At 71.1% G+C, this 11,517-nt stretch overlaps 4 protein-coding genes across 8 annotated transcripts; 2 read left to right on the top strand and 2 right to left on the bottom strand.

The window, feature by feature from the left end:
* Nucleotides 1-325: 325 nt before the first annotated feature.
* BCAP31 (B cell receptor associated protein 31) lies at nt 326-2,050 on the top strand. Of its 2 annotated transcripts, none has more exons than XM_074857618.1 (8): nt 326-409; nt 511-608; nt 722-822; nt 906-1,050; nt 1,126-1,261; nt 1,351-1,462; nt 1,547-1,647; nt 1,734-2,050. In XM_074857618.1, the coding sequence occupies exons 2-8, from the start codon at nt 517-519 to the stop codon at nt 1,770-1,772; spliced, it is 726 nt and encodes a 241-aa protein (XP_074713719.1). In that variant the 5' UTR covers nt 326-409; nt 511-516; the 3' UTR covers nt 1,773-2,050. The 2 variants fall into 2 exon arrangements, with proteins under 2 accessions (XP_074713719.1, XP_074713718.1); XM_074857617.1 differs by having other exon boundaries at nt 328-409; nt 1,348-1,462.
* Nucleotides 2,051-2,172: 122 nt separating this feature from the next.
* TAFAZZIN (tafazzin, phospholipid-lysophospholipid transacylase) lies at nt 2,173-5,189 on the bottom strand. 4 transcript variants are annotated; one of them, XM_074857613.1, is made up of 10 exons: nt 4,856-5,186; nt 4,611-4,739; nt 4,225-4,270; nt 4,066-4,151; nt 3,758-3,838; nt 3,447-3,488; nt 3,243-3,305; nt 2,959-3,011; nt 2,657-2,734; nt 2,173-2,516 (listed from the first exon to the last, which is right to left on the bottom strand). In XM_074857613.1, the coding sequence occupies exons 1-10, from the start codon at nt 4,962-4,964 to the stop codon at nt 2,427-2,429; spliced, it is 777 nt and encodes a 258-aa protein (XP_074713714.1). In that variant the 5' UTR covers nt 4,965-5,186; the 3' UTR covers nt 2,173-2,426. The 4 variants fall into 4 exon arrangements, with proteins under 4 accessions (XP_074713714.1, XP_074713717.1, XP_074713716.1 ...); XM_074857616.1 differs by lacking the exon at nt 4,611-4,739 and having other exon boundaries at nt 4,856-5,189; XM_074857615.1 differs by lacking the exon at nt 3,758-3,838 and having other exon boundaries at nt 4,856-5,187.
* Nucleotides 5,190-5,467: 278 nt separating this feature from the next.
* Nucleotides 5,468-8,844, top strand: WDR13 (WD repeat domain 13). Its single transcript, XM_074857608.1, has 10 exons — nt 5,468-5,623; nt 5,730-5,797; nt 6,123-6,366; nt 6,569-6,663; nt 6,748-6,875; nt 6,976-7,283; nt 7,627-7,807; nt 7,979-8,120; nt 8,198-8,328; nt 8,562-8,844. Exons 2-10 carry the CDS (start codon nt 5,757-5,759, stop codon nt 8,744-8,746), a joined length of 1,455 nt encoding a protein of 484 aa, XP_074713709.1. The 5' UTR covers nt 5,468-5,623; nt 5,730-5,756; the 3' UTR covers nt 8,747-8,844.
* SUV39H1 (SUV39H1 histone lysine methyltransferase) lies at nt 8,817-11,515 on the bottom strand. The gene is made up of 6 exons (XM_074857609.1): nt 11,172-11,515; nt 10,760-10,905; nt 9,767-10,423; nt 9,549-9,695; nt 9,186-9,315; nt 8,817-8,993 (listed from the first exon to the last, which is right to left on the bottom strand). Exons 1-6 carry the CDS (start codon nt 11,302-11,304, stop codon nt 8,854-8,856), a joined length of 1,353 nt encoding a protein of 450 aa, XP_074713710.1. The 5' UTR covers nt 11,305-11,515; the 3' UTR covers nt 8,817-8,853.
* Nucleotides 11,516-11,517: the final 2 nt, after the last annotated feature.

Below are 11,517 nucleotides of genomic sequence, written 5' to 3'. Positions count from 1 at the left end.
ACTACAGCTCCCGGCATGCCCCGCGGGACGCCGGCGCTCCCACAGCCCCGCCGCTTCGCCGCAGCGGGGCACCCCAATACCTGGCACCCCGTCCCCGGATGCCCGAGCGCACTGTATCGCGCCTACCCCTCACACCGCTCCGGAGCCGCCACGGCCATGACAGACTCGGCGCAAGCGGCTGCTCCTCTCCGCGCGGGAGGGAAGATGGCGGCCGCGGCCGGAAACGGCGGTGCCTCCTTCCGCCTCGGTACGCGCAGGGAGGGGGCGAGCCGGCACTTCCGGCGGCTCTGATTGGGCCTTGCGGCCCGGGCGTGGGTGGAACTTCCCGTCCAGGCCAAGTCCTGCTTCCGGTAAGGGCGGGGGAGGTGGTCGGCGGGGACGGGGCGCCGCTGCCAGAGCGTGGGAACGGGTGAGGCCGCTCGAGGGGGTGGGACGGTGCCCCTGGGGGGGCGGGGAGGGCGGTACGGTACGACCGGGATTCGCATCCGTCCTCTCTCTGTCCCCCCACAGGCCGCCATGAGCCTGCAGTGGACGGCGGTCGCCACCTTCCTCTACGCTGAAGTATTCCTCGTCCTTCTGCTCTGTGTCCCCTTCGTCTCAGCTGCCAGGTGGGGCAGGAGGGATCCCCTGGGGCTGATGGGGTGTCCTGGGGGAGGGGTGGGGTTCTCAGGGTGAGGGGGGGGGTGCCCTGCCTCCCATCCCCAACCTGTGCCCCCCCCAGATGGCAGAAGATATTCAAGTCACGCCTGGTGGGTCTGGCCGTCGCCTACGGCAACACCGTCTTCGTGGTCCTCATCGTCATCCTCGTCCTCCTGCTCTTCGGTGGGTGCTGGCACCACCCCTCCGGGGGGTTGGGTGCGCAGGGAGCTGGGCCACCACCCCCAGCTGACACCTCCTTCCCACAGATGCCCTGCGGGAGACCCGTAAGTACGACGTGACAGAGCGGGTGGCCCTGCAGAGCAGCCCCGGTGCCCTCGAGCACTTCCACATGAAGCTCTTCCGGGCCCAGCGCAACCTCTACCTGGCCGGCTTTGCCCTCCTGCTCTCCTTGTGAGTCGGGGGAGGGGAGGGAGCCAGGAGCGGCCTCGGGGGGCTGCGGGGCCTGACTCACCCTGCCTCCCACAGCCTCCTGCGCCGCCTGGTCACCCTCATCTCGCAGCAGGCCGTGCTGGGCGCCTCCAGCGAGGCCTTCCGGAAACAGGCAGAGGGTGCCAGCCAGGCCGCTCGCCGCTACATGGAGGACAATGACGCCCTGCGGAAGGTACCACGGCTGGCGGGGGGGTGGGAGGGGAAGGAGCACCCCTGGGCACCTCAGGCCCTGACGTGCCGCTGGTGCCCCCTCCCCAGCAGCTGCAGGAGGCAGGGGGTGATGGGGGCAGCCCGTCCCCCTCCCAGGACGAGAACGAGACCCTCAAGGCCAAGGTGGAGAAGCTGAAGGAGGAGCTGGCGGCCAGCAAGCGCAGTACAGTGGGGGCTGGGGGGGTGTTACGGGGGGGCTGCAGGTTTCAGAGGTGTTGTTGACACACACGTGCCCGCCCCTCCCCAGCTCTGGAGAAGGCAGAGAACGAGGTGCAGGCCATGCGTCGCCAGGCCGAGGGGCTGACACGGGAGTACGACCGGCTGCTGGACCAGCATGCCCGCCTGCAGGTATGGGGGGGGGGCCCTAAACTCCCTGCGCCCCCCCAAACCACCCATGCCCCCCTAACACATCATCCCACCATCCCTCCCCCCAGGCTGCCCACGATGGTCCCCGGGACAAGAAGGAGGAGTGATGGACCCGGCCATGCCTCCAGGCCCATGCCCCCCCCCCACTGGACCAGGCCACACCACGCCCCTACACCCCCCCCCCGAAGGCTTGGCGGGGGGCAGCGGGGACAGGACTTGAACAAGGTGTTCCCAGGGGCCCCCGGCTGCCCCCTACAGACACATTTTGGGCCCCCCCTGCTTTGTGGCAGCACGCTGGGTCCAGGGAGGACTCCCTTTGCCCCTTCTGGGTGGGTGGGGGGACCCCCCCACCAGCTTCTGCTTCAAATAAACACATGGGATCAGGCTAGGCTCGTCTCCATCCCACACCCCCTCGGGAAACCCCTGACCACCCCAGGCTGCCCCCTCGGATCCCCTTTGCCCTCCGGCAGCCCCACCCTATCCCTCACCTCAGGTCCAGAGACCACCGAGTCTCCACCACCTTTATTGGCACCGTGCGCGGGAGCTCAGGACGGGGACACGCTACGGGGCAGCTCATTCGTCTGTGCGTCCGCCCACCCCTCCCCAGTGCCCCACAGCACTGCGGAAACGGCCGTGGGGCCGCTGCGCCGTGGGGCAGTCTGTCCATCTGCAGGGCCCGCAAGGCTGCAGGGACAGCCGTGGGGCAGGTCCCACCGCGGGCAGGGCAGTCTGTCTGTCCGTCCGTGGGGCACCCCCACACGCTATGGGGTGGGGTGCAGGGCCCGGGCCTGGCCCCGCAGCACTTCAAATTCCCTCTGCACAAAATCTGTCAGCGCCTTCCGCATCTCCACCTGCAGGGCAGAGGGCCGGGCCCCACTGAACTGTGGGGCTGGGCCCACAGAGCCTGAGGCCAGGGGGAACAGGCCCCGCAGAGCCGTGGGGCAGAGCAGTGTCACCGCACCTGCCGTGGGGCAGCCCTCCAAGCACTCACCGTAGATGTGCCCTCGGCCCGGAGACGCTCCAGGAGGGGCCTGACACTAAACGGTCGCCCCACAACCACCGTGATCCGCTGCGGGACAGCGTCAGTACCCCACAGCCGACCTGGGTGCCCCACAGCCCATCCCACTGCCACCCCCCGGGCCCACGGCCTGCCCCACGGCCACCCGCACTCCCACAGCCCCACCACAGCGCTTCCCAAGCCTGCCCGGCTCCCTGCCCCACAGCCACCTGTTACCCAGCACGCCCCACAGCTGGGGTGTCCGTGTGCCCCCCTCCCCGCCTCCACTCACTCACCTGCCCCACGCGGGGCACGTACGGGGGGGCATTGGGCAGGACGTCGTTCATGCCTGGCACAGGGGTCAGCGGGCATCTGCGTGGCCGAGCAGCAGGACAGGGCCCGGCGCGGGACCCGGCCCAGTGGCGGGACCCCCCGCTCGCCCCCACCCCCCCTGCCTCTCCCCCACAGCCCCGCCTGCTCAGGTCCCACCCTCCCCCGCGGCCCCACGAGCCCCCCCAGCTCCTCCTGCCCTCTGCCCACAACCTCCCAGACCCCCCCCATACCCCCCAGCCCTGCTCACCCCCGTGCCACAGGGGCAGGATGACCGGGTCGAGGCGGCACTCGGCCAGGAGACGCCCAATGCCTGCGGGGGGGCAAGGTGGCCGTTTTGGGGGCTTGGGCAGCCCTCGGGGCCAAGGGGGCAGGTAGGGGGCACAGGAGCAGTTGAGGGTCAGGGGACAGTTGAGGGATGGGGGGGCAGTCAGGGGAGAGTTGGGGGGCTCACCCCACTTGAAGCGCACGAACTCCTGCCCCATGTTCACTTTGCCTGTGGGGACATGGGGCTGTGGGAGAGGGGGCAGCAGAGGAGACCCCCAAGGGTCTCCCAAGCCCACCCAGCTCCTCCCCCCCCCCCCCCCCACCCCACCATCTGGATCTGGAGAAGAAAGCGGGCCAATCCCCAAGGCTCCCAGTCCCTCCCAGTTTCCCCCTGACCCCCACTGTAGGTCCCAGGGACATTGATACAAACACCCAGCCCCAGTGCTCCCAGTCTCTCTAGAGCAGACGAGCCCCCAGTTCCCCCAGTGCCCCCAGTACCCTCAGGGAAGACGTGCACCCAGTCCCCCTGGTTGAGCTTCTCCAGGATGAAGTCCATCCCTCGCTGGTACACGCCATCCCCTGGGAATACCAGTTCAGTGCACTGGGATCCCTCCAGTGCAGACTGGGACCAGCCCAGCACAACGACCCTCCTCGCTCCCCCAAAGTAAACTGCAGTGTCTGCCAGTACAGGCCACAACTACCCCAGTACAAACCGGGATGCCCCCAGTACAGACAGGGATACCCTCTCGGCCCCACACTCCCGCTGCCCAGTTGCCCCCAGTCCCTCCCAGCCGTCCCCCGCTCACCCCGGCACACGGGGACGCAGCGGCCCAGGCTAAAGAAGCGTGAGTGCAGCTCCCGGGTGAAGCAGATGTCAGCAGCTGTGGGGGTCCTGGGCAGGGTGGGACAGGGGGTGAGAAGGGGGGGGGGCTTCCTGGGCCCCCCCCCAGGACTCTCCCCCTCACCATCGCATCTTGTGTAAACTCCAGACATGCCGCAGCTTCAGGGAACCTGGCACAAAGAGTGGGGGGCGGTCACAGGGATACACACCCCCAGAGAGACCCAGAGACCCCTCCCAGCTCCCTCAGAAACTCCTGGGGACCGTCCAGCACCCCCCCACCTCCCTCAAGATCCTCTGGAAACCCTCCAGCACCCCCCATCTGCCTCAAGATCCACTGAGAACCCCCCCCCAACACCCTTGGGACCCCCTGCTCCCCCCAGCACCCTTGGGATCCCCTAGGAACCCTCCAGCAGCTCCCACCTCCCTCCAGATCCGCTGGGGACCCCCCCAGGACCCTTGAGATCCCCTGGGGACCCCCCAGCACCCCAGACCCCCCGCAGCCACGCATACCCCAGAGGTGGGGGTCGTCCATGCAAGACTGGTGGTTGGAGAGAGTGAGGAGTGGGGTGCGGGGCCCCCGGCTCTCCACCAGCTCATGCAGCACCTCGGCGTTGTGCACCCGCAGCCGGTTCAGGTAGCCTGGCAGGGGGACGGGTGCCTGGGGGGCGCGGCGAGGAGAGGCTGCGTCCCCCGCCCCCCGCCCTCCAACCGCCTCCGCCCCCCGGCCGCTGGCGGGGCACCGGCGGGGCACTCACGGGTCCAGATGCAGCTGTAGGTGCCCACCAGGCCGGTGACGATGCGGCTGGCCAGGGCCCAGGGCAGGGGCGGCCCCGCGGGGAAGGGCCACCTCACCGCCAGCGGCATGCTGCCATCGCGGGGGCCCGGGACGGCGCCTGGGGACGGGTGTGAGGTGGGACTGGGGGCCACGGAGGGCCGGGGACGGCAGCGGGGCCCCTCCCGCCCCGCCACCCCCACGCCGGAGCCCCCGGCCCGCGGCCCCCCAACCGCCCCTAGCGTAAAGCGCGCCGGCCGCCCCGCCGCGCGTCGCGAAGGTCGCGCAGCAGGACTCTCCTCCTGCCGTCAAGCGAGCCGGCCCCCGCTCCCCCGCCCACCCACTATCGCAAACGGGGGGGGGGGGGGTATGCCGTCAAGCGCGGCGCAAGGTCGCAAATGTGGCGAGCGCGGGGAGGACCCATGGCAGACGAGCAGCACTGGGCAGAAGGGACGGTAACCGGGGAGGGCTATGAAGGCGGGGCACCATAGAGGAGCAGGCACGGCCCGCCCCCTTCGCGGACGCCACCAATCCCCGCTCGGGCCCCGCCCCCTCTCTCGGGAAGGGCCCCGCCCCCCGCCGCCGGGCGCCGTCACCAGGGCGACGCCCGGCGCCATTTTGGCGAGAGGCGGTGGCCGCCATTTCGGAGGGGCGGGGAGAGCGGCCGGCCACCGCCCCGCCCCGCCCGCCCGGCACGGCTCTGCGGGGGACCCGGTGGCGGCGGGAGACGGAGGTGGAGCGGGACGGGCAGGTACCGCCGCTCGATCCCCGCAGGGACCCCCGCCCCGCCCTCTCCGGCCGACAGCGGGCCCTGGGCCCGGCCTCACCCCGCTTCCCCCGCCCTGCTCTCCCCGCAGGGCCCCGCAGGGGCGGCCGCCGCTGCCATGGCCGCCGTCTGGCAGCAGGTGCTCGCCGTGGATGCCAGGTGAGCCCCGTGGGCCCCGTGGCGCCTAGTCACTTTGAGGGAGAGGGGCACCCCTGGGAGCGGGGACATGCCCTGACGCCTGGTCCCTTTTGGTGGGGGGACACGACCCTGGCACCTGGGGCCTCGTCAGGGAGGACACCCTGATGCCCAAGTCCCTTTGGTAGGAGGTGGATCCTGGGTTCCTTTTTGGGGAGTACCTGGGGCCCTGACACCTGCGTGGATCTACTCCCCCCACACCACGGTGCCACCCGCCTCCCACCCCTCACCCCCTCTCCAGCATGCCATGCCGGCTGCTGCAAGTATGAGGGTCCCCCTGTGTCCCCAGGTACGCAGCCTACCGCACACCCCGCTGGCCCCAGTTCCGGACACAGTACGTGCGGCGCCGCAGCCAGCTGCTGCGGGAGCAAGCGCAGGGAGGGGCGCTGGAGGGGGGCACCCGGCGCTGGTACCTGCGGGTGCGCACCCGCCTGCTGGCCCAGCGCTACGGGGCCCTGTCCGAGCAAAGCAGCTGCCGCGCACACAGCAGCAGCGCTCTCCGTGCCAGCCGCACCACCCTCGACCGCATGGAGGTATGGTCATGGCAGGGGGACAGGGGCTGCGAGCCCTTCCCAGGGGGGCGGGAAACACACCCGGTGGGGGCTGCAGCACCTGTTTTGGGGGAGCTCTGGGGTCCCAGCACCCGTTTTGGGGGAGCTGTGGGGTCCTGGTACCCCCTGGGGTCCCCACGACCCAGTGGAGTGCAGGGGCCCCCACAGCTGTGTCTTCCCCTAGGACTTCGAGGAGGACCCACGGGTGGCCCGGGGACACCGGCGTTCCCTCAGCCGTGGCTCCCACCCTGGGGTCCCCCGCGGAGCCCCTGATGAGCGGTGAGCACACCTGGGTCTCCTGGGGTCAGTGGGTGCTGAAGGAGGGGGGTCAGGGTGCTGACACCAGGATGCCTGGACCCACAGCCCCGCTGGAGTGGTGCCTACACCGCTGGCAGAGGCAAGCCGCGCCATGGCCGGGGACACAACGCTGAGCGAGAACTACGCTTTCGCTGGTGTCTACCATGTCTTCGACCAGCACACCGACAGCGCTGGTAACTGGGGGGGGGGGGGGGGAGGTGGGTTACCCCCTGGGTGCCCGCGGCAGCCGGTGCTGGCTCGCAACGGCACTGACGGGCACCCGTGGCCGGGCAGTGCCAAAGGTGCAGTTCGCACACGATGACCGGCATCTGCTGGCCTGCTGCTCGCTGGATGGCACCATCTCGGTGTGCCGGCTGGCACCAGGGCCGCCAGCAGTGCTCCGGGTGCTGCGAGGCCACGGGGGTGGAGTGGCCGACTTCGCCTGGTCCCTCTCCAACGATGTCTTGGTGTCGGCCTCCCTGGATGGCACCCTGCGGCTCTGGGCCCCCGCTGATGGGCGCTGTATCCGCCGCGTACCTGACCCCGACGGTGCTGCCCTGCTCTGCTGCGCCTTCCAGCCACTCAACAACAACCTCACTGTGGTCAGTGATGCCCCCGCAGCCCACTGGGACCCAGCTACATCCCCCCAGGCCCCCCCTGACATTCCCCCGGGTCCTCCTGGTGCATCCTGGGTGCCCGCTGTTTCTCCTGGATGCTCAACTACCACCTCCCTGTGGTCAGCGGCGCCCTCTCTGTCCCACTGGGCCCCCCTACATCCCCCCGTGTCTCCTCGGCACATCCTCTGCCCCTGGGAGCCCCATCCTAGATGCTTCTCTCGAGCACGGCAGCCCCTGGTGATCACCTTGAAGGACTGGGGGAACGGGGGTGGGCAGGGGTGCCTCCCCATCCCACAGGATCTCAAGTGTCCCCCCGCCCTGTCCCCAGGTGGGCAGTGCCCGGCACATGGTGCGGGTGGTGAACATCTCGACGGGGAAGGCGGCGCGGGGCGGGGCGGGACGGCTGCCCGGGCGGGTGCTGGCACTCTGCTTCGACGCCCCCGGCCGCGTCCTCTGGGCTGGCGACGACCGCGGCTCTGTCTCTTCCTTCCTCTGTGACCCCGGCACCGGTACGGGCACCGGGAGGGGCTGGAGGGAACGCAGGGGAGCTGGGGCGCAGCACAGGGGTGTCATAAGGGTGCTGTGGGGCACTGGGGGGCCAGGGGGTGGTGTGGGTGCTGGGGGGGGGGGGTGGCGATGTTGCATCTCAGCGTGCTGACCCCCCCTCCTTGTCCCTCCAGGGCGGCTGACGAAAGCCTCACGGGTGGTGGTGCAGGCCGGCGGCTCCATCACCTCGCTCTCAGCCCGGGCCTGGGCCAGCCGCGAGGCCCCCGACCCCTCTCTGCTGGTCAACGCCTGCCCCGACCGCCTGCTGCTCTTCCGGTGCGGGGACCTGTGGGCAGCGGGGGGCGAGGGGGGCTGGGGGCGGCCGCAGGGCTCATCCCCTCTGTCCCCCCCAGGGTGGTGGAGGAGGAGGGCTCGGGGGCACCAGGGCTGCGGCTGCGGCGCAGCTTCCCCACACGGCACCGGGAACAGCCCCTGCGCAGCTGCTTCTGCCCCCTCATGTCCTTCCGGCAGGGTGCCTGTGTGGGTACGTCTGGGGTGCCAGCGGGGGCAGGGGGGTCGGGGGGGGCAGGGGTGCACGCAGGGGCGCTGTGGGCACATATGGGAGTGCCGGGGCGAGCAGGGAGGGCAGCACGGGGTGGGGGGAGGCACCAGGGGCTCTGGGGCTGCTTGCCCGGAGGAAGGGGACTGATCCTACAGCACCGTGCAGGGAGGGGGCACGTGACCCCCGCCCCAGCACCCCCATCCCTGTTCCCGCAGTGACGGGCAGCGAGGACGCCTGCGTGCACTTCTTCGACGTGGGGCGAGCGGCACGGGCCACCGTCAACACGCTGCAGGGCCACGGTGGGGCCGTGCTGGCCGTTGCCTTCAACTGCGACGAGAGCCTGCTGGCCTCCAGCGACGCCGCGGGCACCGTCATTGTCTGGCGTCGCCAGCACGCCTGACTTCCGCCCGCCCTGCGCGCATCACACCCCCCGCCCCGTGTCCCCCCCAGCACGGCACAGACCCCCCCGCTGCGTTCAACAAGCGTGTTTGCACCCGGCGCTGTGGCTCAGAAGAGGTACTTGCGGCAGGCGGCAGCCCCACACTTGCACTCAATGCGGCCCCGGGCCCGGGGGGAGCTCCCCAGGCCCCCCCCCGCCAGCCCAAAGTTGGAGTCCATGCGGGTGCTCTCGGCGTCCACCGGGTCCACTGGAGGTGGGGGGGAACAGGGGGTGAGGGGGGCGCTGGCACCCCCGCCTTCCCCACAGCGCTGCCATGGCCTGGCCTCCCCCACATGCCCTCTGCCAGTGGCACAACGCGTCCCCCCCTGACCCCCCAACCCCATGGCAGAGGGGCTGTCCCGCATGGTGAGGGGGGGCCGCGTGGGGCGGGGGGCAGTACCGTGCATGTTGTAGTCGAAGGTCAGCTCCTCACCAGCGCGGATGGGCCGGGTGGCGAAGAGGGCGATGCGCGGCAGCCGCTCGTCCAGGTTCTCGATGAAGACGTTGTACACCTGCAGGTTGGGGTCACACTGCCCCGGGCAGCCCCGTGGGTGGGTGTGGCTGCAGGGGGCGTGTCCCTGGCAAGCCCTGCCCATGCAGCAAGGGGGGTGGGGTTCCCAGAGTGGGTGGTGCTGCAGGAAGCCCCTCCCCATGTGAAGCCCCACCCCATGCTGTCACACCCACAGTGGGCAGTGCTCTGACAGGCCCCTCCCCAGGAGACACCCCCCCCACCCCCCCCTCCGGGGAAGCCCCTCCCACTCACACTGTGGTTGACGAAGTGGGAGATGTTGCCGTAGTGGGCGGCATCCACGGTGTAGACGTCCTCCACGTAGTCCAGGTCGAAGAGGTACGTGGCTCCCTGCCGGTCGTACACCTGCCCGCGGCGCTCCGCCTCTTCCGACGTGATGATCTGGGGCAGGGCCACCGCGTCACCCCCCTGCCCGCCCGCGCCCCCCTGCCCGCGCCCCGGCAGGCGCTCACCTCCCCCACGTACTCCATGACGAAGCTGTTCTTGCGGATGCGCTCCAGGGTGCGAACGCCCCAGCCGCGGCCGTTGCCGGTGCGGAAGATGCAGAGGTCATAGCGGATGCCCTTCTGCACCACGCGGTTGGGGCAGTCGGCGCCGCAGCGGCACCGCGAGTTGCACTCGTAGATGGGCAGCCCCGCCCGGATGCGCACCTGCCCCGCCTCGTTGTAGGCGAACTTGTTGTGGGAGGCCCCGGGGCAGCAGCCGCCCCCCGCCTCTGCCAGGCAGTCGCGGCACTCACAGCCCACCGCCACCGGCGTCAGGCTGATGCCGGCCCCCACCTTGTATTCGTTGATGTAGACGAAGTCCCGGGGGGGGCCGTGCAAGTCCACCTCGTTCTCCACGGCGATGCGGCCCTGGTGGCTGCGGGTGCTGTTGAGGAGCCGCTCCCAGCGCCACAGGGCCCGGCGCTGCTCCGCCTTCTGCACCAGGTAGGAAGCGGTGCGGGCGGGCAGCCCCCGCGGGCCGGGCCGCACCGGCCCCCCGGGGGCGCGGGCCAGGTCCTGGTGCAGCTGCTTCAGCAGCCCGCGGCACCGCAGGTTCTTGCGGGGCTCCCAGGTGTTGGCAGCCTCGGGGTACCCCCGCCACTTCACCAGGTAGAACTCCTCGTCCTGCAGCAGGAGCGGGGGTCAGGGGGGGCCCGGGCTGCCTGGGGGCCTCTGGGGGTCAGGGGGCACCCCGGGGATCCCCTGGCGCTGGCTGCGGGCCCTGTGGTGCATCCGGGGCAGCCCAGGCACCCGGGGGCATTAAAGGGGACACTCGGGGTGACCGAGGAGCGCAGTGTCTGGGGACCCTGGGCGTCCTCACGAGGTTCAGGGAGTCCCTGGCACCTCAGGGCCCCGTTTGCCACCCAGAGGGGCGGGGGATCGCGGAGCCCGGGGGCCCTGTGGGGGCCATGAGGGGTCTCGCCCTTGAAGAGGACCACGGGGTCACGGCCCCGCACTCACCCGCACGCGCTTGTAGTCGCAGAGGTACTCCACCTCGAAGTCCCCCAGGTTGCGGCGGGTGATGCCCAGCGCCCGGCACCGCACACCCTCCAGCCGGCACAGGTCCTGCAGCCGCGACCAGGACGACAAGCAGCAGACGGAGCAGCCTGGGGGCGGGGGGGGTGCCGTTACCGGGGGCGGGGGCCGGGGGCCGGGACCCTTCCGGCGCCGAGGACTCCAGCGCGCACCCGCACCCGCACCCGGACGAGCCCGGACCCCTCCCCCCCGCCGCCTCCCCGCGGCACCGCCGCCACCAACGGTCGCCGCGCGCCCCCTCAGAAAAGGGCGCGAAACGGCGTGTGCCGCCCGCCGCCGTTAACCGGCCCCGCCGCGGACGGGCGCCGGCCCCCCACGCGCCCCCGCCCGCGCGCACCTTTTAAATTTTCCGCCATTTTCTGCTGCTTCTTTTTTTTTTCCTTTTTCCCCCTTTTTTTTTTTCCTGCACTTCCGCCCGGCGGGCAGCGCGCGCGAGGGGCAGGGCCTCCCCCACCCCCGCCCGCTCCCATTGGCGGCGGCGCTGCCTCATTTCCATGGTGTCGGCAGGCTCCGCGCGCGGCCCGTTTGCCCCGAGAAGGGCCGGTTTTGACTCATTTCTCCGCGGCTCCGCCAGACCCGACCCCGCTCGGGGTTCGGGGCCGCCCCGGCCCCGGCCCCCTCCCCCGCCCCGGATTCCTCCCCTACGAGCTGCACCGCAGCTGTCCGGCTCATTACGTGTTCAT

The sequence above is a fragment of the Strix uralensis genome, unplaced genomic scaffold, assembly GCF_047716275.1.
Source record: "Strix uralensis isolate ZFMK-TIS-50842 unplaced genomic scaffold, bStrUra1 scaffold_227, whole genome shotgun sequence".
Taxonomy (NCBI): domain Eukaryota; kingdom Metazoa; phylum Chordata; class Aves; order Strigiformes; family Strigidae; genus Strix; species Strix uralensis.
The sequence above is the reverse complement of the archived record's forward strand: the minus strand, read 5'-3'. Positions and strand labels throughout refer to the sequence as shown.